The sequence below is a fragment of the Ahaetulla prasina genome, chromosome 10, assembly GCF_028640845.1.
Source record: "Ahaetulla prasina isolate Xishuangbanna chromosome 10, ASM2864084v1, whole genome shotgun sequence".
Classification (NCBI taxonomy): Eukaryota; Metazoa; Chordata; class Lepidosauria; order Squamata; family Colubridae; genus Ahaetulla; species Ahaetulla prasina.
Window position 1 is genome coordinate 15839176 of NC_080548.1, and position 22917 is coordinate 15862092.

At 42.6% G+C, this 22917-nt stretch overlaps 1 protein-coding gene across 1 annotated transcript in view; it reads right to left on the reverse strand.

The window, feature by feature from the left end:
- Positions 1–22917, reverse strand: part of MAP3K6 (mitogen-activated protein kinase kinase kinase 6) — a 77252-nt gene that overhangs the window by 37510 nt on the left and 16825 nt on the right. The window contains exons 3-9 of the mRNA XM_058196505.1: positions 18265–18288; positions 15579–15766; positions 12583–12751; positions 10081–10187; positions 7811–7981; positions 4657–4769; positions 2761–2920 (exon numbers count right to left, since the gene is read on the reverse strand). Coding sequence (XP_058052488.1) covers positions 2761–2920; positions 4657–4769; positions 7811–7981; positions 10081–10187; positions 12583–12751; positions 15579–15766; positions 18265–18288 — 932 coding nt within the window. The remainder of the gene's footprint in view (positions 1–2760; positions 2921–4656; positions 4770–7810; positions 7982–10080; positions 10188–12582; positions 12752–15578; positions 15767–18264; positions 18289–22917) is intronic.

Sequence of the window (22917 nt, forward strand, 5' to 3'; positions counted from 1 at the left end):
AGAATATCGTATCCACAGAACTGGTAAAAAGAGAATATATCATCGAAGGAGGAAGTGATAAGGAAAATTCTGGACTGTGCTGAGATGGATAAATTAACAAAGGAGATAAAAGAAAAGGAAGATACGGAATATTATATAGTATGGAATAAACTGTATAATTGGATAGAAATTAGAAATGGTAAATGATGAAAAAGGGGAAAAGGTCATACACACACATACACACAAGGGTAGTGCATGAAAGAAAATGAATTGTTATAATGATAAGTATGATGGAATATATACAGAAATAAGGGATAATGGGACAAAAAAGATAAGTATAATTAAAGGAAACAAGAGGGGGAAAATGTAAATAATAGAGGAATACTGAATACTGAAATGAAGCTGATGTAAAGAAGTTTTATGTTAGTGTTTGTTATGTCATGTTGTTGTTTTTTAAAAAAAGTATTTAACAAAAAACCACAACAAAAAACAGCAACAAAGGACATATGAAAATGAACATGACCTGTTGTAGAAATTCAACCATTGTTGGAAGTGTGTTGCATAAATCAGGCTATTACATTGAGCCACGTTAGTTACATAAAACTCAGCAAATGTTTTTTTTTATTTATTTACATTTATATCCCGCCCTTCTCCGAAGACTCAGGGCGGCTTACACTATGTTAGCAATAGTCTTCATTCTATTTGTATATTTATATACAAAGTCAACTTATTGCCCCCAACAATCTGGGTCCTCATTTTACCTACCTTATAAAGGATGGAAGGCTGAGTCAACCTTGGGCCTGGTGGGACTTGAACCTGCAGTAATTGCAGGCTGCTGCTGTTAATAACAGGCTGCATTAGCAGCCTGAGCCACAGAGGCCCAAAATGTGCTTGATTACCATAGATTTGTGATTTATTCTGTTGTATGGACCCAACCACACGGGTTCAAGAGATCCAGTTTTGCTCTAAGACTACAGATATGAAGTCAAAGCCAAGAACTTCGCAGACTTGACAATGTAGCAACAAAGGCAGGAAAAAATGTTACCCCTAATCCAGTTCTCCAATTTCCCAAAAAATCCATTCCAATTCCAGATGTTGAAAAACAATCCCCAGATCTACATGATAAGATGATTAAGGGCCTGGAGACTAAAACGTATGAAGAATAGTTGCAGGAACTGGATATGGCTAATCTAGAGAAAGGCAGGACTAGGGGCGACATGATACCAATGATCCAGTATTTGAGGGGCTGCACACAAAGAAGAGGGCGTCGAACTATTCTCCAAAACACCTGAGGGCAGGGCAAGAAGCAATGGATAGAAATTAAACAAGGAGAGACGCTCCCTGGAATTAAAGAGAAACTTTAAAGAGTGAGAAAAATTAACCAGTGGAACTTCAGAAGTCATGAGTACTTCATCACTGGATGTTTTTAAAAAGAGACTGGAAAAACCAACTTGTCTGAAATGGTAGAGGGTCTCCTGCTTGAGCAGGGGGTAGGACTAGAAGACCTCCAAGGTCCCTTCCAACTCTATTCTGTAACTTGTAAACAGAGTGCATCCAAGAACCCAGTCTGCCTTCTGACTGGATCCATTTTTTCCCTTGAATTATTATTATTATTATTTATTTGATTTTTATACCGCCCTTCTCCCGAAGGACTCAGGGCGGTGTACAGGCAAGATAAAACCAACAATATAATATACAGTTTAAAATGCAATTTAAAAAACTTATTTAAATTAGCCTGAAAATTAAAATTTGCCATGAACTAAAAACCCCATTTAAAATTAATAAAATTTAACAATTAAAATTCAATTTAAGTTATTAAATTTTCAGTTATTAAGAATAACTGAAATAGCTTATTCAGTAGCTCCCTTCACCCTTTCCAGCTATGCCACAATTTGTTTTAACCGCCTTTGTCTTGAATGAGCCACAATCTTTATGTTCATCGCACAACACAATAAACGAAACTGAAGTCGAGCATATATTATGGTTTAGTCAGTGGTGCATCTGAACTGTCTTCTGCAAGATTTTCTCGCTTCAGAAAATGAAAGTAGGTCAGAGACTTACTGATTTCAGAGTGATGCCTGCCCCTGCGCCCACTTTGACAATTTCCTCCTGGTTACTTCAAAGCAGGGATGAAATGCTCCCGGTTCAGACCGGATCGCCCGATTTGGTAGCGATGGCAGCAAGTGGTTCAGAGAACCGGTAGCAAAAAATCCCTGCCCATTCCCCATGCCCAGCTAAGCCATACGATCATTAGAGATTTTTTTTTTTACTTTTAAAAGCATTTTTTCTTTGTTTGAAAACATGCTTTTAAAAGTAAAAAAAAAACCTCTGATGATCGCGCGGCTCAGCTGGGATTGTCAGAGCCGTTTAAAAGCATTTTTTACAACCTCTTTGGCCGAAGAGGCTGTAGAAAAACTGCTTTTAAAAGTAAAAAAAAAAAACCTCTGATGATCGTGCGGCTCAGATGGGATCGTCAGAGCCCTTTAAAAGCATTGTAAAAATGCTTTTAAAAGGCTCTGGCGATCAGGTAACTCAGCTGGAATCGTCAGAGGAGCCTTTTAAAAGCATTTTTTGCAACCTCTTTGGCCGAAGAGGTTGTAGAAAAAATGCTTTTAAAAGCAAAAGAAAAAAAAGTTGGCCTGTCACATTATTCCCCCACTCCAAGCCGTGGCCACAGAACCGGTAGTAAGAAATTTTATGTTTCACCATTGCTTCAAAGTATTAGCAAGTCCGAGGCCCCTTTCCCTCACTTTCAGAAGATGAAAAGTCACCACTACATACCACACAGGAGCGTTCAGCTTGTACAGCTTCTCAGAGGATTGGATGATTTTGTCAAGGTCGCCCGTCAAGATGCTTGCACCAAAATAAAAGCCTACGTCCCAATAGTGCTGCATTTTCTCCAGGCTCCCCTTCCTCCCCAAAACGCAGCTCACCTTCATCCCTGCCAGAAAAGAGGAAGGTTATTTCATGAGAAGGATAGGAATTTATTTTTTTTTTAGAAAACCCCCCGTTTGGTTCCAGCCTTTGGATTAAGCCAGGGTTGTCAAACTCAAGGCCCAGGGGCTGGATATGGCCCATGGGGTGCTTAGATCTTGCCCGCAGGGCCATCCTGGAAACAGCAAAGGACCAGCCTGTGGTGCCTCTGTGCGGTCCTCCTGAGCTCCGTTTTTGGCCACGATGGCCTCCTGCAGCCCTCTGCCAGCAAAAACAGAACTTGTGGAGGCCCTGAGCACACACCCCCAGCGCTGTTTTGATAGCAGAGAACTGCAGGAGGCTGTCGCATCTGAAAACGGAGCTTTGAGGGACATTGAGCCCACCCCAGCCACGCCCATCCCCAGCCCCCAAAGGTCAAACACAACCCTGATGGGCCTTCAATGAAATTGAGTTTGACACCCCTGGGCTAAGCCAACCTTGTCATTTTTAAGAGGTGTGGACTTCAACTCCCAGAATGCCCCATCTTAAAGTGGACAAGGTTGAGAAACACCAGCCTGAACGATACAACCACACTGGACTTGCAGTTGGATTTTTGTTCCAACGTCACTCATTTGATTTCCTGGGTAGAATATTGCATCTGGCATCGCCTGATTCTTAACTTTAGGGATGTGCAAAATTCACTGATTCAGAATAAACATGTCAGGAATGCTTAGAACCATTTCAGCTTGGGTGAATTTCTTTGGGTTAATTGCTTAACCGACCCTGAAGCAGCGTAGACTTCTCCAGGTTATCCCATTCCAGAATCACCAAGTTTTGCACCTCCTTTTCATGAAGATTACTCGGTTAAAAGGATCAATCAAGAAGAACTGCATTGCTAAAAAAAAAATAACCTTGACAAAACTTCAGGACCAACCGTTTTATTGCACAATCAAATTTCATGGAATTTTGCAGTATAATATTCAGCCGGGCCTTTTAAAACCAGCTACTATTTTAATTGTTTTTATTCAACTTTTCATTTACTCAGATTTAGTTTTAAATCAGGATGTCCAAAAATTAAAATAGGAGAAGTGAATCGTACAAATGAAGCTTCATCCCCTTCTTTTTTTTTACACTTGTCACAAATAAAAAGGAAACAGGTTTTGATTGTGTAGACGTGGTTGTGACATAGACTCCCCCCCCCGCATTTCCTGTGGATGCCCCCACCGTAGATTATAATAACACCTTAAGTGTCCACTTGGGAAAAAAGGCAGAATCTGAACTGAATAAGGAAAAAAATACAAATAATCCTCACTTAAGGACCGCAATTGGGAAGAGCCATTCTGTGGCTAAGTGGACATCTTTGTTAAGCGAACCATCACATGACCATGGCAAACTTAAGATGTCAGTTCTATTGGGGTCGTTAAGCAAATCACCCACAGTCATTAAGAGCAACATCATGTCATCACGCCTTGCGACTTATGGCGACCTTTTCCACTGACTTGTCGTAAGCCGACTTGACAATTGCAAGTGGTGATCGATTGGATGGTCGCCAAACAAGACAGTTGTTAACGGAGGACCAGCTGTATTGCACATAAAGAAACCCATAAACATTCGTGACAGCGTATGCTCCAATAAGCAATTGTTGGTTTTTGTCCCAAATGACTAACATGTTGACCCCCTCTTTCAAGCCGGATGAAATTTTCCTCCTTTCCTGTCCCCCTCCAAGTGGAATTTAGTAAGTTACAAAAGAGAACAATCTCACACCGATCTGCCGAAGCTGCATAGAGGCTTCAAAACTATGGCCCGCGGCGATGAGCAAAACAACCGAATTAATTCCAGCATGAAGGCTTGGCTCTGTCAGAAAGGCCTTGTGGTACCTAGGGAATTAAAGCATAAGATTAGATTAGATTAGATTAGATTTATTGGATTTTTATACCACCCTTCTCCCAAAGGACTCAGGGCAGTTCACAGCCAAAATAAAAAAACAATTATATACACAGTAAAACAATAGTTAAAAAACTTATTAGATATAAGGCCAAAATTAAAACCATTTAAAACCATAAAAACCCCATAAAATTTATATCAAATATTAAAAACTATTAAAATTTCTATGCCAGTCCTGCGCAAATAAATAGGTAGGTGTTCAACTCGCGGCGGAAGGTCCGAAGGTCAGGCAGTTGACGAAGTCCTGGGGGAAGTTCATTCCAGAGGGTGGGAGCCCCCACAGAGAAGGCCCTTCCCCTGGGGGCCGCCAGCCGACATTGCTTGGCGGACGACACCCTGAGGAGTCCCTCTCTGTGCGAGCGCACGGGTCGGTGGGAGGCATTCGGTAGCAGTAGGCGGTCCCGTAAGTACTTTTCATAAGGATGAAAAGTAACCCTTTTGGTGTCAAGCATTTGGTGACTGGCAGGTAACGCTGCATATTTTCGGGTGGGGTAACAGAACAACGGGGTTGGAAGAGACCTTGGTGGTCTTCTAGTCCAACCCGCTGCTCAAGCAAGAGACTGTTGTGACCCAGGCCCAAGTAGGTAGTAGGAAACTCAGTCAGTGTAAAAACAAACTTTATTAGAACAGCTGAGAATTAACTCATTCTCAGCGTAGTTCAACTAAACTAAGGCAAATTTCTCTAACATAATTCCTCAGTCCTATCACCAATTGGTCCAATTAGGCAAACTGCCAAAGGCCTTTCTTGGCAAAATTTCAGAAGACACTGATACGAAACAAATGCAACAAGACAAAGCTATCAACGTTGTTTTCCGGCAAAGAGCCCAACCGCTGTTGTTGGTTTTTTAAGCCTTATGGGAGGGGCCAATCATCTCTTGGCCCTATTCCTCAGTTGTCCTCGAGCTGCTCTTGCCTTCTGGCAGCTCTTCTCATCCATGCATTAGGAACAGGCTCCTCCTGTTCCTCTGCCTGACTACTGTCAGCCTCTGGTGGCTCTGGAGTCCGCACCTGGCCCCATCTCTGCCTCCAATGCAGAACCCTCATCCGGGCCTTCCCCAGCCTCCAGGACTGGCCCATGTTCTTCCTCAGCATCATCGCTGTCTGACTCTGTTGCCAGCTCCGCAGGCTGCTGGCGGACCACAACAGAGACCCTATACTCATGATAGCGAACCTATGGCACGCATGTCCAAAGTGGCATCCAAAGCCATGTCGCCCAGCATGTGTGGTCTTGCCTGTTTGCCTTCTGGGTTTCTGGTGCGCATGCGACAATCAGCTGCCCTTCACATGTGTGGCAGTGCTGAAAACTGCCCTGTGCATGTGCACCGGCCAGCTGATTGTCGAGCACACATGCGCGCCAAAAACCAGAAGTTTTATGGAGCACGGTCCCTTCGCACATGTGGCAGTGCCGAAAACTGGCCTGGGCATGCACGCTGGCCAGCTTGTTGTTGGGCACGTGTGCACGCTAGAACCCAGAAGTTTGGCTTTTCCGAAGCATGGCCCCAACTAGCGTGCGTGCATATTTCTGTGCGACCTTTTCGGCACTATACCATTCCAAACAAATGGCATCCAATATCACAGTATGGAGCACCTACACTTCTGGAGGTTAGCCATTCCATTGATTAATTATTTTAACTGCCAAGAAATTCCTCCTTAGTTTCCATCCATTGTTTCTTGTTCCACCTTCAGAAGCTTTGGAGAATAGGTTGACTCCTTCTTCTTTGCCACAGCCCAGAGGTGAGTTTCAGCAGGTTCTGACCAGCTCTGGAGAACCGGTAGCGGAAATTTTGAGTAATTCAGAGAACCGGTAAATGCCACCTCTGACTAGCCCCACCCCCATCTATTCTCTGCCTCCCGAGTCCCAGCTGATCGGGAGGAAATGGGGATTTTGCAGTAACCTTCCCCTGCCACGCCCATCAAGCCCCACCCACCAAGCCATGTCTTGCCACGCCCACCAAGCCACACCCACCAAACCATGCCACGCCCACCAAGCCACACCTACAGAACCGGTATTAAAAATTTTTGAAACCCACCACTTAGATACTGAAACACTGCTATCACATCACTCCTGGTCCTTCTTTTCACTCGACTAGACATACCCAATTCCTGCAACCATTCTTCACCTAGTTTTAGCTTCCTATCCCCTAATCATGTTTGTTGCTGCTTCCTTCTAGCTAATCATTCTGATCAATGAAGAAATTTTTTGTGTTGGAGAAATGGAGAAGTCCTTTGGCAACTCCCAGAATTCTCCACCTGTGCTGGCTGGGGAATTCTGGGAGTTGAAGTCCACACTTCTTAAAAGTTGCCAAGTTTGAGAAACATTAACTGACCTGGTCATTTACAGCCCCCTTAAAGGGATAATTGTTTCACTTATGGGATACACAATTCAGATCCCAACCCATCTTCCTATTTTCAGTTTGCCTCAAAAATCCATATTTATTCTCCGGATCGCCCCCAGGACCCAGCTTGCTGTCAATTACAGCTTTCACGAGCTGCTGAGGACCACGTGTCTCAAAGCTTCAAATCGATATCACCTGCAGTGCGCTGCCAGGAAAAGGTGCGCCTTACCTTCATAAGCCAAGAAAATTAAGTCGGGGAGCCTTTATTGGGATTGCAAAAGTGAATAGAGAGGACTCCATTGAGCAGAATGATTAGCAAGAAGGTCAGCTACCTTGGTTGATTCACAGACGGGTTTGCAGGCAACACACCAAGGAGCCATTCCCTCCTTTCCCAGCCCCACCCCTCTCAGAAATATGTAGTGTATCACCTCGTCACCAAATGTTTTGATTGTTCATCAAACAACTCAGCAGTGATACCAGTACAGTGCTGCATGGACATAGTTTCCTGCTCCAAAGCTAAGAGCAAGGTGGTATTCCTTTCGATACTGGCTTTTTTGTATATCTAGCTACAACCCTGGTGCAGTTAGAATGATTTGAGAATTGAGGTGAGCATGGGAGGATCCCCTTCCGCTACTCACCAAAAGAAGGCCTTATCTCTCTTCTCGGAATCCGTGAAGCCAGAGTCAATGAACATGTCTTTGTAGATGCGGCCACACATGCAGTACAAGTCAGGTGCCACCCCTTCGGGCTTCTCCACCAAAGGCAGGAGAACAGAGAGCGCTTTCTCACGGTCCCCAGGTCGGTTCCGCCTACACAGAGATCACATACAGATTAACCGAGTTGAAAGAGACCTTGTAGGTCGTCCAGTCCAACCCCCTTCCCAAGCAGACCCTACACCATTTTTGACAGATGGCAGTCCAGTCTCTTCTTGAAAGCTTCCAGTGATGAAGCTCCCATAACTTCCGAAGGCAAAGCTGTCCCATTGGTTGATTGTTCTCACTGTCAGAAAATTTATGCTTATTTCCAGGTTTTGTTTTTTATTATTTTTTATTTACATTTATATCCCACCCTTCTCCGAAGACTCAGGGCGGCTTACAGTGTGTAAGGCAATAGTCTCATTCTATTTGTATATTTACAAAGTCAATTTATTGCCCCCCCAACAATCTGGGTCCTCATTTTACCTACCTTATAAAGGATGGAAGGCTGAGTCAACCTTGGACCTGGTGGGACTAGAACCTGCAGTAATTGCAGGCAGCTTGTTTTAATAACAGGCTTCTTACAGCCTGAGCCACACCGCGGCCCTCATTGCGTTGTGGCTCATTCAATGAGGTTGAATCTCTCATTGTTCAGTTTCCATCGATTATTCCTTGTCTGGTCTTCTGGTGCTTTGGAAAATAGCTTGACCCCCTCCTCTCTGTAACAGCCCCTCAAATATTGGAACACTGTTATCATGTATCCCCTGGTCCTTCTCTTCACTAGACTAGCCATGGCCAATTCCTCCAACCGTTCTTCATATGCTTTAACCTCCAGTCCCCTAATCATCTTGGTTGCTCTTCTCTGCACTCTTTCTAGAGTCTCAACATCTTTTTTATAGTGTGGTGACCAAAACTGGATTTGGTCACTTTAGGTGTGGTCTTACTAAGGCTTTACAGAGTGGTATTAGTACCTCCCTTGATTATACTCAAGTACTTAATACTAACAAAGAACAGGTTCACTAACAGGGAAAAATATACTCAAAAGAGAACATTTTCCTTATGTTTACTAAATAGAGAGACACAATTTTTTTTTGTAGATGAGATGCTTGTTTCCAACGTATCAGTGGGGACTTTCTCTGTCACAGACCTGCCTCTCAACAATGGTCAAAAGTCAGGGAGCCATTTGACTACCGTATTTTTCAGAGTATAAGACGCTCCAGACTTTAAGACGCACCTACCTTTTTTGGTGAGGAAAAGAAGAAAAAGAAATCTGCCTCTGCCTCCCAGCAATTTTGCCTCATTGCAGCAAACAGCAAACAGCCTGCTTTACTTTTATTTTCGTTTTCGGCATAGTTTGATTAGCACAAGAAAAAAAAAATCTGCTCCCAGCAATTTACCTACTTGCAGCAAGTCTGAAAAAGCTGGGAGTCAGAAGGCCGATCCAAGGGACAATCAACTTGTGCTAATCAGGCTGTGCTGAAGCTGAAATGGGCTCTTTCTTCTTGCTGCTTGCTGCAAGGAGGTAAATTGCTGGGAGGCAGAGGCCAAAGGATGGAGGCAGTAGGTGGGCAAGGCTACATTCAGTGTATAAGACATACCCAAATTTTCACCCACTTTTAGGGGGGGAAAGGTGCATTTTATACTCTGAAAAAAACGGTAGTTGTCATGGCTTATTCTTTTCCAGTCTTGGCTACTGTATAATGAAGTTTGGTGGTCACGTCTTTTGAACGGAGACCGAGAAAAGGAATGGTTTCATTTTTATTATTAGGTAAGCCACTAGAGGTAATCCTTGACTTACAATCATAATTGGAACCGGAATGTCCAATTGTCATACTGATGACAACTGAGTCATAAGTCACTTTTTTTCAGTGCCATTGTACCAGTTCCTAAACAGATGTCGGAAGTCAGTTCCTAAACAGATGTATGGGGGGAAAAATCCATTCACCTGGTTATTCCTGCTTTGGATAAAGTTAATTAGCAGGGGAAAATTTGGAAGTGCAGGAGCTTCTGAGATCTCTTGGGAAGAGCCTCTTCCCAGGAGAAATCTACAGCTTTTGTTTTCTAAAAACCTTCCAGAGCGGTGTTTTCCTTCAATTATATTACATTTCTCTCGGCAGCCGTAGAAAGAAATTCTGGCTGCCCAAGAGAGTGGCCATGGGCAATGAGATGATCAAAACAAGAAACCTATCCTTGTATTCACAGAAGAATCTCACCTGTCCAGAGCAAAGGCGTAATGGAAACAGATGTTGTGCTGCTCGGTGACATTGCAGGTTGGTAGGTTTTGGAGAGTCTCCACAAGGGTGATGATAGCATCACAGTCCTGCAGAAAATAACACCAAGTGACCATTCTCTATGCGGACTTGGAGTGACAAATGCTGTAGACCGGGGGTGTCAAACTCGATTTCATTGAAGGCCGCATCAGGGTTGTGTTTGACCTTGGGGAGGGGGAGAGGCCGAGGGGCAGCATGATGTCACTCATGTCAGAGGAGCGCCTGTGATGGCCTGAGTGCTCTGCCCAGAGGTGGTATTCAGCAGGTTCTGACCAGTTCTGGAAACCTGGTAGTGGAAATTTTGAGTAGTTCAGAGAACTGGTAAATACCATCTCTGACTGGCCCCGCCCCCATCTATTCTCTGCCTCCAGAGTCCCAGCTGATCAGGAGAAAATGGGGACTTTGCAGTATCCTTCTCCTGGAGTGGGTGGGAATGGAGATTTTACAGTATTCTTCCCCTGAAGTGGGTGGGAATGGAGATTTTACAGTATTCTTCCCCTGAAGTGGGGAGGGAATGGAGATTTTACAGTATCCTTCCCCTGGAGTGGGGAGGGAATGGAGATTTTACATTATCCTTCCCCTGCCACTCCCACCAAGCCATGCCATGCCCACCAAGCCATACCCACAGAGCCGGTAGTAAAAAAATTTGAATCCCACCACTGGCTCTGCCAGCAAAAATAGGCTCCCAAGCTCCATTTTCAGCTGTGACAGCGTCCCACAACCCTCTTCCAGCAAAAAAAAATGCAGTGAAATATCTGCTCTGGGCGGTATGTTTGAGTGTTGGGAAAGCAGAGGGGGCAGGAATTGAGGACCTGGAACGGTAGAAAAGTTGGATTTTATGCTAAGAAAGCATTTTAATTGTTTCAGGAAGCCCAAAGTTTCAACCACAATTTGATTATTCTGTAATAGAACAGAAACCCCAGCACGTAAGCAAATTTTTCTTTCTTTTTTTAGTTTAGCAGAATTAATCGAGAAGTTGCTTATCATCCTAGATTGGTACTTCTCAAATCTGGGTAAATTACTCAGAATTGGAGGAGAGTTGTTTTACTTTGGGTAATAACATACAAACCCATTAAGCAATGACAACAGTCATCTTTTGTGACCTAGGCCCAAGTAGTTATTACCAGACACAATCAGTCCTAAGCAAACATATTTTATTAGAACAGCTGAGAATTACTTCATTCTCATCCCAATTAATTCCAAAACAAGTCCTTCAGAAAAAGTCCTTCGGGCTTATTACAAACCTTTCTCTTCTTTGGCACCCTGCCAAAGGCTTTTCTTGGCAAAGCCCCATGAAGTTCAGAAACAAGAGATGCTGACTCAAAACAGATTTAGCAATGTTGCTTTCCTACAAAGAGCCCAAGAGCCGTTGCTGCTCTTATGGGAGCAGGCTGCTGTTGCTGCCTTATGGGAGGGGCCAATCATCTCCTGGCCTTCCTCCCGAGTCGTCCTTTTTGCTTTAGCTGCTCTTGCCTTCTGGCTGCTCTTCGCATGCATGCATTAGGAACAGGCTCCTCCTGTTCCTCTGCCTCTCTGCTGTCCACCTCTGGAGGCTCCTGAGTCTGCGCATCGCTCCCAGATGGCCCTGGCCCCATCTCTGCCTCCGATGCAGAGCCCTTATCCGGGCCTTCCCCTGACTCCAGGACTGACCCATTGTCCTCCCAACCTCCTCACTGTCCGACTCTGCTGCCAGCTCCGCAGGCTGCTGGCGGACCACAACAGCATCATTTAAATTGACTTAAAGTGTTTTATCTCCATTGGGTAAAAAGGACTTTCTGATAAAACAGTTTTGGGAAAGGAAGGAAAAAGTTTGCAAAGTGCTGATCTTGATCCTTGAGGCTTTTTAGTTACAGTGTCTTCTGAAGGAACACTAGCTGCCAACTTTCGCAGATGCCATTTGCTACTTAAAAAGACTTAAAATTTGCAGAAATGAGAATTTCTGGGGGATTTGGAAAGACAATTTATCGGCTGAAATTAACAGACACTGTCTAGGATTGTTGGGCACCTCCTGGTGTCAGACCTGGAAGCCAGACCTGTGAGCCTTCACGCCTGCCACAAATTCTACTGGAGGAAAATGGGAGGGGGGATTGTATCAGTGGTGGGTTCTAACCGGTTTTACCACCAGTTTGCTTCGTGCACGTGCTTTGCACCGCGATCACCTGAGTTTTAATCACATGACCCTAGGGATTCTGCAATGGTCATTAAGTGTGGAAAAACAGTCATAAATCACTTCTTTCAGTGTCATTGCAACTTTGTCACTAAATGAGTGATGGTAAGACTACCTGTACAACCACCTTCAGAGTAGCAAGGTAAGAGAGGTACCCAATTAAAGAATAAAAATGGCGAAGAAACTACTGGTATAGTGGTGGTGTGACAACCAATCCTATGAGTTTTCAGTTACCTGTGGAGAGGTGAAGCCCAAACAGGACCGAGAGGTGAGCTCACCTGAGCATCTCGGTAGGAGAGAAGGAAGTTCATGACAATGTCTAGGCTCAGGCACTCCACGCTGTCCAGGCGCTGTAGAATGCTGGTCAATTCACGGCTCAGTTGTGCCCCGTGGTACAGTTCACGAGCCTTCCGGATGTCACTCCTGATCATCTCCCGGAAGTAGCCACTGGAGAAAACACACATACATTGGGCTTTAAAGAACTGGTCTAGCAAAACATTTGCTAGACCAATTCTCGAATACAGTTCATCTGTCTGGACCCCACACTGCATATCGAATATCAATACAATTGACCGCGTCCAGAAATATTTCACAAGAAGAGTCCTCCACTCCTCTGCTCGCAACAAAATACCTCATGCCACCAGACTTGAAATTCTGGGTTTAGAAAATTTAGAACTACGCCGCCTTCGGTATGATCTGAGCATAGCTCATAAAATCATCTGTTACAATCTCCTGTCAATGACTACTTCAGCTTCAACCACAACAATACATGAGCACACAATAGATACAAACTTAAAGTGAACCGCTCCAAACTCGATTGCAGAAAATATGACTTCAGCAACAGAGTTGTTAATGCCTGGAATGCACTACCAGACTCTGTGATCTCATCCCAAAACCCCCAAAACTTTAACCTATGACTGTCTACTGTTGACCTCACCCCATTCCTAAGAGGTCTGTAAGGGGCGTGCATAAGAGCACCAGTGTGTCTACTGTCCCTGTTCTAATGTTCCCTTTAATTGTATTCATTTTATGTAATCAATTCATGTGTATACTTATATATATTATCTAATACAGGGGTCTCCAACCTTGGCAACTTTAAGACAGGAGAACTTCAACTCGCAGAATTCCCCAGCCGGCTTTGCTGGCTGGGGAATTCTGGGAGTTGAAGTCCACAAGTCTTAAAGTTGCCAAGGTTGGAGACCCCTGCACTAGACCAAACTGGCTCTCAAATGCAGACAATATGGTTGTTCAAAAGATGAGGGTAATATGCTCCCTTCACATAAAATCACAACACAATGGCAACTTTTGCAGGGGTGTTGTGGGCTCAAGCCAACTATAGATGTGAGGAGTTTTTTTTTTATGGATGGAAAAGTACGGATTCTCCAAAGAATTGTTCCTAACAAATATTTTCTTAAATAAAAGGAGCAGAAGGCATGCCCGCTTTTCTAGACATTATGTCTCTGACAAGAACACAGTATTTGAAGCAAATCTCTGGCAACACATCACGCTTTGTTATGGGTGACAATAGTGAGGCTGACCACAACTTCCTGCCATCTTGACTTCAGGACATTTTCGAGAACAGGAACTAGGATCAGAAGACAAAAGAAGAGCTCCTCCTGTTTTATTTTGGGTTGCTTCCATTTCATATTTTACTGTCCATATGAGCTACATCAAAGCGACTAACAATTTAGTATGATCCACCGACCCAACCTTGGGTGCTAAAGCAGGGGTCTCCAACCGTGTGGCCACTTTAAGCCTGGCGGACTTCAACTCCCAGAATTCAAATCCCAACTTCAAATCCCAGCTTTGCTGGCTGGGGAATTCTGGGAGTTGAAGTCCTTCAGGCTTAAAGTGGCCAAGGTTGGAGATCCCTGTGCTAAAGGATTCATCTTCGGGAATGAATAAAACGTGGAACTGGTAATAGCACCGTCACTCAGTCTCCATTTTTCACAGGTAAAGCAAGAAGGCCTGATATATCACCAAAGAGATGATGGCAGAGCTTTTGCAATTAGGAGAAAAGTGTCTTCCAACCCATTTCCTCATTTGACTTCTGCTGACACGGCACCGTTCTTAACAGACATTTGGTTTCAAAAATAAAAAAAATATCAAAATGAGAAGTTTGACACAAGCTGAAACGTTACACTGAGGGGAAGGTCTAGATTTTGAGGAAACGTGAGGAGGCTTCGTGGCAGTTTCCTAAGGAAGTCTAACTAAGTCCTCAAATTACGCCAGAAACTGAGCTCAAACAGTTCTGAGCTCAAACAGTTCTGCTCTGATTGAAGTTCAGGTTTCTGAGGTAATACGTACCTCCAAAAATAGAAGGCTGCTCGTCTTGTTTGTCAGAGAATTTTGCATACAATCTCCTTGCTTTCAACCACCAGCCTTACTGCTTATTTCAGGCAGAATTAAGTGTAGACAGTAGAGTCTACTCTACTCCCTAGGTCAGGGGTCTCCAACCTTGGCAACTTTAAGACTTGTGGACTTCAACTCCCAGAGTTCCTCAGCCAGCTTTGCCAAGGTTGGAGACTCCTGACCTAGGTACTATGGGTACTACTGTAGTCTAGGGTCTCCAACTTTGGTCCCTTTAAGACTTGTGGACTTCAACTCCCAGAGTTCCTCAGCCAGCTTTGCTGGCTGAGGGACTCTGGGAGTTGAAGTCCACAAGTCTTAAAGGGACCAAGGTTGGAGATCCCTGCTCTAGTCCCTAGCTACTATGGATATCTCAGAATGACTTCTTTGGGCTCAATCCTTCTTTAATATTATATAGTTAATTTTTAACTCTATTTAAATCTCTTTTGCTCACCTTTGCTATCTACAAATAACACATAACTATTCTTCAGAGTCAGATTAAAGATCTATTTGTCTGTTTTCTTTCCAGAGTAGGCAATAAAGGCCCAGGGGAAACTCCACTGTTTCTGTCTGTTGACGTTCCCAATGATAAGTATTGAGCTAGATAATGCCATTCATACCAAAAATAATATAGGCATCAAAGACATATTTTTGAGAGTATATCTAGTCGCTTGATTTACAAGCAGTCTGCCACGATTATCTTATTTACAAAGTCGTGCGTCACGTTTCTGCTGAGTCAAGTCACCCATCAAGCGAATCATCACGCATGTAAATTAGCACAGCCCAAACCATCCATAAGTTGCTTGTCCCTGCCTGGGTTATGGTTTCCAGGTTCTCACCTCTGAAGAACTGAGTTTGGAGAGGTTCCTCTTGCCGCTCATATCAAATTCCTGAACTGAGGTAAAAAGGAGGAAGGGAGCATTACCTGGAGCTGACAGAAGTGCCCTCAAGCAGTTTAGCAAGTTGCACTGTGAGTGGATTGAAGACGGCTTCCATGTTGAAGTTGGACTGGTAAAGCTCAGTCAAGCACGTCATGGCGCCGACATCGCAACAGAAGACCTTCTTCTGGTTTGTCACCACATATGGGATGAAGGTATAGCTCCCGTTGCTGTCCTAGAAAAGTTAAAAGAGATGTCGAAATCCCATCCACCTCCCATTCTTAACTCTGAAAATCTCTTAATAATTATAACAACAACAACAGAGTTGGAAGGGACCTTGGAGATCTTCTAGCCCAGGGGTCACCAACCTTTTGGACCTCAGGGACCACTAAATTCATAATTTAAAATCCCGCGGACCACTAATATAAGATAAATAGTATTTAGTGCAATATAAAAATGGCAAATAATGTTTCTGCAGACCACCAAAATTTTCTCACGGACCACCAGTGATCCACGGACCACCAGTTGGTGATCACTGATCTAGTCCAACCCCCTGCCCAGGCAGGAAACCATACACCACTTCAGACAAATGGTTATCCAACCTCTTCTTAAAAACTTCCAGTGTTGGAGCATTCACAACTTCTGCAGGCAAGTTGTTCCACTGATTAATTGTTCTAACTGTCAGGAAATTTCTCCTTAGTTCTAAGTTGCTTCTCTCCTTGATTAGTTTCCACCCATTCTACCCTCAAAACGACGCTATAGAGCACTGCACACCAGAACAACTAGACACAAGAACAGTTTTTTCCCGAAGGCCATCACTCTGCTAAACAAATAATTCCCTCAACACTGTCAGACTATTTACTGAATCTGCATTACTATTAATCGTTTCATAGTTCCCATCACCAATCTCTTTCCACTTATGACTGTATGACTATAACTTTTTGCTGGCAATCCTTATGATTTATATTGATATATTGACTATCAATTGTGTTGTAAATGTTGTACCTTGATGAACGTATCTTTTCTTTTATGTACACTGAGAGCATATGCACCAAGACAAATTCCTTGTGTGTCCAATCACACTTGGCCAATAAAAATTCTATTCTATTCTATTCATTGCTTCTTGTTCTACCCTCAGGTGCTTTGGAGAATAGTTTGACTCCCTCTTCTTTGTGGCAGAGTCTCAACATCTTTTTTACATCATGCCGACCAAAACTGAATGTAGGATTCCAAGTGTGGCCTTACCAAGGCATTATAAAGTGGTATTAACATTTCACGTGATCTTGATTCTATCCCTCTGTTTATGCAGCCCAGAACTGTGTTGGCTTTTTTGGCAGCTGCTGCACACTGCTGGCTCATATCTAAATGGTTGTCCACTAGGACTCCAAGATCCCTCTCACAAGTACTACTATTGCGCAAGGTACCACATATACGGTACCTGTCTTACGTTACAATATCTTTGTTCAGGGTTTCTCAACCATGGCAGCTTCTAGGTGCATGGACTTCAAATCCCAGAACTCTCATCCATGGCCATTCTGGTTGTGGATTTCTGGGATTTGAAGTCCATACTGGACATTGCCAAAGGTGGGAAACAGGGCTCTTAGTGACTAAACATTTTCGCTCGGGACTCATAGCTGCGTAAATGATGGAACTGGGATTGGGTGAGTCCTCTCTTCATTTTACTTTGGCAATGACATATTACAAAAGATGTTGGTGAATTTAGGATGGATTGAAGGTTGAAAACATTCCCCTGGTGCCTCATTTCCACCCTACGCCATCAGCTCCAAAATTTTCACTTTCTATGGCCTATGAGTTCACCAAAGGTTGACTTTCACACAGGAAATCCAGTGGTGTTTTTTTTTTAATTTATCTTGCAACTTGCAACACACTAAAGAACTTTTAAAGCACTGCTGTTTCTAAGATTATAGTCCTTCCCTTAACTCCAGGTGTCTGTATTTTATGATGGAATTTCTAACCAATATTTGACAAGGAGCTTCTGTATTTGAAAGCTGATCAACAGACCATTGGCTGTTATATCTATATTATCCAGATAGTAGTACTGGTAGGAGAATAGAATAGAATAGAATAGAATAGAATAGAATAGAATAGAATAGAATAGAATAGAATAGAATAGAATTTTATTGGCCAAGTGTGATTGGACACACAAGGAATTTGTCTTAGTGCATATGCTCTCAGTGTACATAAAAGAAAAGATACGTTCATCAAGGTACAACATTTACAACACAATTGATGGTCAATATATCAATATAAATCATAAGGATTGCCAGCAACAAGTTATAGTCATACACTCATAAGTGGAAAGAGATTGGTGATGGGAACTATGAGACAATTAATAGTAGTGCAGATTTAGTAAATAGTCTGACAGTGTTGATGGAATTATTTGTTTAGCAGAGCGATGGCCTTTGGGAAAAAACTGTTCTTGTGTCTAGTTGTTCTGGTGTGCAGTGCTCTATAACGTCGTTTTGAGGGTAGGAGTTGAAACAGTTTATGTCCAGGATGCAAGGGATCTGCAAATATTTTCACGGCCCTCTTCTTGATTCATGCAGTATACAGTAGTATACTGTAGTAGTAGTAGTAGTAGTAGTAGTAGTAGTAGTAGTAGTAGTAGTAGTAATGGGAGAAGAAGGAGGAAAGACAAACTTTTGAATATGCAATCCCAAGAATTGAAAATGAGCATAACATCATGAATGACAGATAATAAGCTAGACTTACCGAATTCTTCTGAAATATCACTTCCTATAAAGAAAGAAAACCAGGAAAACATATCAGAAAGTTGCTCACTGCAAAATATGCCCGAAGGTAAATGTTGTGTAAAAAAGATATAAACCAGGGGTGAAATCCAGCAGGTTCTGACAGGTTCTGGAGAACCAGTAGTGGAAATTTTGAGTAGTTTGGAGAACTGGCAAATACCACCTCTGGCTGGCCCCAGAATGGGGTGGGAATGGAGATTTTGCCCTGCTCTGCCATGCCCACCAAACCACACCCACCAAGCGATACCATGCCCACCAAGCCACGCCCACAGAACCGGTAGTAAAAAAAAAAAAGGATTTTACCACTGCTGTAAATTCATTATAATAAGGACCCTTTACTGAAATAGATTCCTCTGACCAACAGTTTACAAGTGCCGGATGCTCACTTAGCCAAACTGAAGGTATAATAACACCTAAATAAGAAAAGTGTACCCTGATTGAGAAGAAAGGGATGCAGTGACAATCTTATTGGGCATAGTAGTCTTCAATTGACCAAACCTAGCCTTTTTCATGCATTTAAACCCAAAGGTCCAAAGCTTGAAGTAACTGTATTCTCACAACATAAACCGAGTGGCTGCATTAGAGCCTAGCTCTTTGTGCCCACAGAATCTGCATGGCTAATATATGGTCGACCAAGTCATCGGATCTAGAAAATGAAACGAAGCAGAGTTAAGCAAGAGGAAAATCTGTTATGCAAATACAGCTACAGAAAGTTGAAAGAACAAAGGCTACAAACCACAACTTTCAAGGACCGTAGAAGTAGATCAGCCTTAGAACAATTAAAGAGTCATTGTACATCATCCTTTCTTAACCTAATGCCCACCCCCAAGATGTGTCGGACTCCAATTTCAATAAATATACAGAGAGAGGAATTGCATTGTAATCTGTCAAACATCTGGAAGGTTCAATTTTTCAATCTTTGCTTTAAGATTGGAAACTTTTAATCTGGAAAAATCTTTGCTTTTAATCTGGAAACTTTTAAGAGATCTCAACTTCAGCTCCCCAAATTTATCAGCTATCGGTTTATACACTGCACAGAGTTGCTTTTGGTGAAATGGGCAGTTATATATAAATTAGATAGATGAATAAATGTCATCAATCATTTCCTGAATTCTTTGGCCAAATTATTTTTCTGGAAACTTCTGATGAATCTTAGTAGGGAGATACATCTTCCTTGTGGATGCAGGATATTTTATCTAGTTTTAAGTCTAAGGGTATACAGGTAGTCCTCAACTTACAACCATAATTGAGCCCAGAATTTATGTTGCTAAGTAAGACACTTGTTCAGGTTATGACCTTTCCTGCCAAAGCCGTTAAGTGAATCACTGCAGCTGCAAGTTACCTGGTTGTTAAATGAATCCGGCTTCCCCATTAATTTTGCTTGTCAGAAGGTCGCAAAAGTTGATCGTGTGATCCTGGGACACTGCAACCGTCATAAATGTGAGTCAGTTGCCAAGCATCCAAGTTTTGATCACACAACCATGGGGATGCTGCAAATGCTTGTAATTATGAAAAACGGTCATGAGTCACCATTTTCATGCCATTGTAACTTGGAAAAGTCACTAAATAAACTGTTGTAAGTGGAGGACTACCTGTATTTAGCACTACATAACACTTCAGACATAATTAAGAAAAGCTCCTTCAAAATGCTTGGAAACACTCCACAACTCCTTTTCGGAATTCTTCCCAAAGTATTGCACAGGAGTTGCTGTTATTGTTGACAAAGGGCAGAATTTTATTTATTTATTTATTTTTATTTATTTTATTTGTCACAACATTAATATAGGCATAAGCATGAAATAACTATACGATATATAAGCATATATATAACCATAAGTATGTAATAACTATATGAAATTGTATACAATTAAAGGGAACATTAAGACAGGAACGGTAGGCATGTTGGTGCTCTTATGCACGCCCCTTACAGACCTCTTAGGAATGGTGTGAGGTCAATAGTAGATAGTTTTTGGTTAAAGCTTTGGGGATTTTGGGAAGAGATCACAGAGTCTGGTAGTGCATTCCAGGCATTAACAACTCTGTTGCTGAAGCCATATTTTCTGCAATCAAGATTGGAGCGGTTCACATTAAGCTTAAATCTATTGTGTGCTCGTGTATTGTTGTGATTTAAGCTAAAGTAGTCTTCAACAGGAAGGATGTTGTAACAGATGATTCTATGAGTTAAGCTCAGGTCATGCTGAAGGCAGCGGAGTTCTAAATTTTCTAAACCCAAGATTTCAAGTCTGGTGGCATAAGGTATTTTGTTGTAATCAGAGGAGTGGAGAACTCTTCTTGTAAAATATTTCTGGACACGCTCAATTGTATTAATGTCCGAAATGAGGTATGGGTTCCAGACAGGCGAGCTGTATTCAAGAATTGGTCTAGCAAATGTTTTATATGCTCTGGTTAGTAGTGTAGTGTTTCTGGAGAAGAAGCTACGCAAGATTACGTTTACAACTCTTAAAGCCTTTTTTGCAATGTAGTCGCAGTGGGCTTTGGCACTTAGATGATTTGATATGAAAACTCCAAGGTCTTTAACGGGGTGGGGGTCATCTATAAGGTAGTATCCATCAAGCTTGTATTTAGTGTTCAGATTCTTTTTTCCAATGTTTTTTTTCACCCCGTGGAGTTTATCTTGGAAAAATAACCTATTACAGCACTGGATGGAAGAGAGGATCTGAAATTTAATGACTCTTGGTCAATGAATGCTTATTTTTATCTATTTAAGAGGCACACGGCTGTTTAAACTCAAACACTAGCAAAACGATCTGTATCCCATATGTCAATTTTAAATAGCAATAGCTTGGTGGTATAGGATTCAACCCAGATTACTCATACTAAAAGCCGGCTGATAGAAATCAATGGAAACAGATTCGTTCCTGAATTTATTTCAGCTTCACTAATTTCAGTGGGTCTGACTAAGGATGGATCTAATCAATTATTAACCACACCGAGCTGAAAATTGGTCGGCAGCAACCAAAGAGCAGCAACCAACAATATTTTTCACAAGTTCGCTCTGAGGAGTTCCACATGTGTTTGTGTGCAACGGAATCTATTTGCACTTCTGATTCTAAGATACAGCACTGTCTGTGCATGGGGTGTGTGTGTGTGTGTGTGTAATTCTTTCTAATTAAAAGAAGTGGGGACAATAAAAGACGCAGATAACATCGCACCAAGCTGCAATTTGTAGTTGCATGGAAACGTTACAGCCACAAGATGCGCTGGTTAACACAGAAGATAATAAACACAAGACAGCAACACCGAGACAATACAGATAGCCTTTGACTTACGACTACAATTGGGGCAAAAATGGATGCTGCTAAGCGAGAGAGTTGGTGAGTGAGTCTTGCCGCCTTTTATGACATTTCTTGCCACAACTGTTACGTGAATCACTGCAAGTTGTTATGTTAGTAACGCGGTTGTTAAATGAATCCGGCTTCCCCATTGACTTTGCTTGTCAGGAGTTGGCAAAAGCAGAGGTGGGTTTTAGCAGGTTCTGACCAGTTCTGTAGTGGAAATTTTAAGTAGTTCGGAGAACCGATAGTAAAAATTCTGACTGGCCCCGCCCCCATCTATTCTCTGCCTCCCGAGTCCCAGTTGATTGGGAGGAAATGGGGATTTTGCAGTAACCTTCCCTGGAGTGAGGAGGGAATGAAGATTTTACAATATCCTTCCCATAATGCCCACCAAGCCACACCCACAGAACCGGCAGTAAAAAAATTTGAAACCCACCCCTGTGCAAAAGGGGATCACGTCACCCTGGGACACTGGAACTGTCATAAATATGAATCAGTTGACAAGTGTCTGAATTTTGATTGCATGACCATGGGGATTCTGCAACAGTCTTAAGTGTGTAAAACGGTCAAACATCACATTTTTCAGTGTTGTTGTAACTTTTCAAATGTTCAAATGTAACTCGAGGACTACCTGTAAACTAGTCCAATCTCTTCCATCACATACTATTCTTCTGGGTTATCCAGTGCCCGTAAAAACATCTGCCCATTAACCCAAAGGTGCTTTTTCAACAGGCAACTGGACTTTCTGGTTTTTCTTTTGAAGATGTTTTGCTTCTCACCCAAGAAGCTTCTTCAGCTCTGACTGGATGGTGGGGAATGGAAGGATTTATACTCCTTGCAGACAGCTGGTCGTCTGCATCCTTTTAGAGCAGGGATAGTCAACCTTTTTATACCTATCGCCCACTTTTGTATCTCTGTTAGTAGTAAAATTTTCTAACCGCCCACCTCTCGCGCATCGTGGATTGGGTTTGGGGGGGCGTGCTGGCTACCAGTTCTATTTGTCTGTTACAGCTGGGTGGTGTGGGAGGAGATGCACGAGCTATTCTGGGACGAGGCTCTTTTGTTTGCAGTCGCACTATAGCGCCATTTAGTTTCACTTATGTAACGTGAACTAAACTTATGCGCGGGCGATACAAATAGTATATTTTCAGAAATTTAAATTGTCACAAGGAATTTTATGAAAACCTAATGAAAATGTTTTTAAATAATGCTATGAATTTTTTTTAAAAAGTCAATTAAATTTAAAAAAAGGAAAGTGCTTCAGTATCGGACAAAACCCCTACCGCCCACCATGAAAGCTGGAATGCCCACTAGTGGAC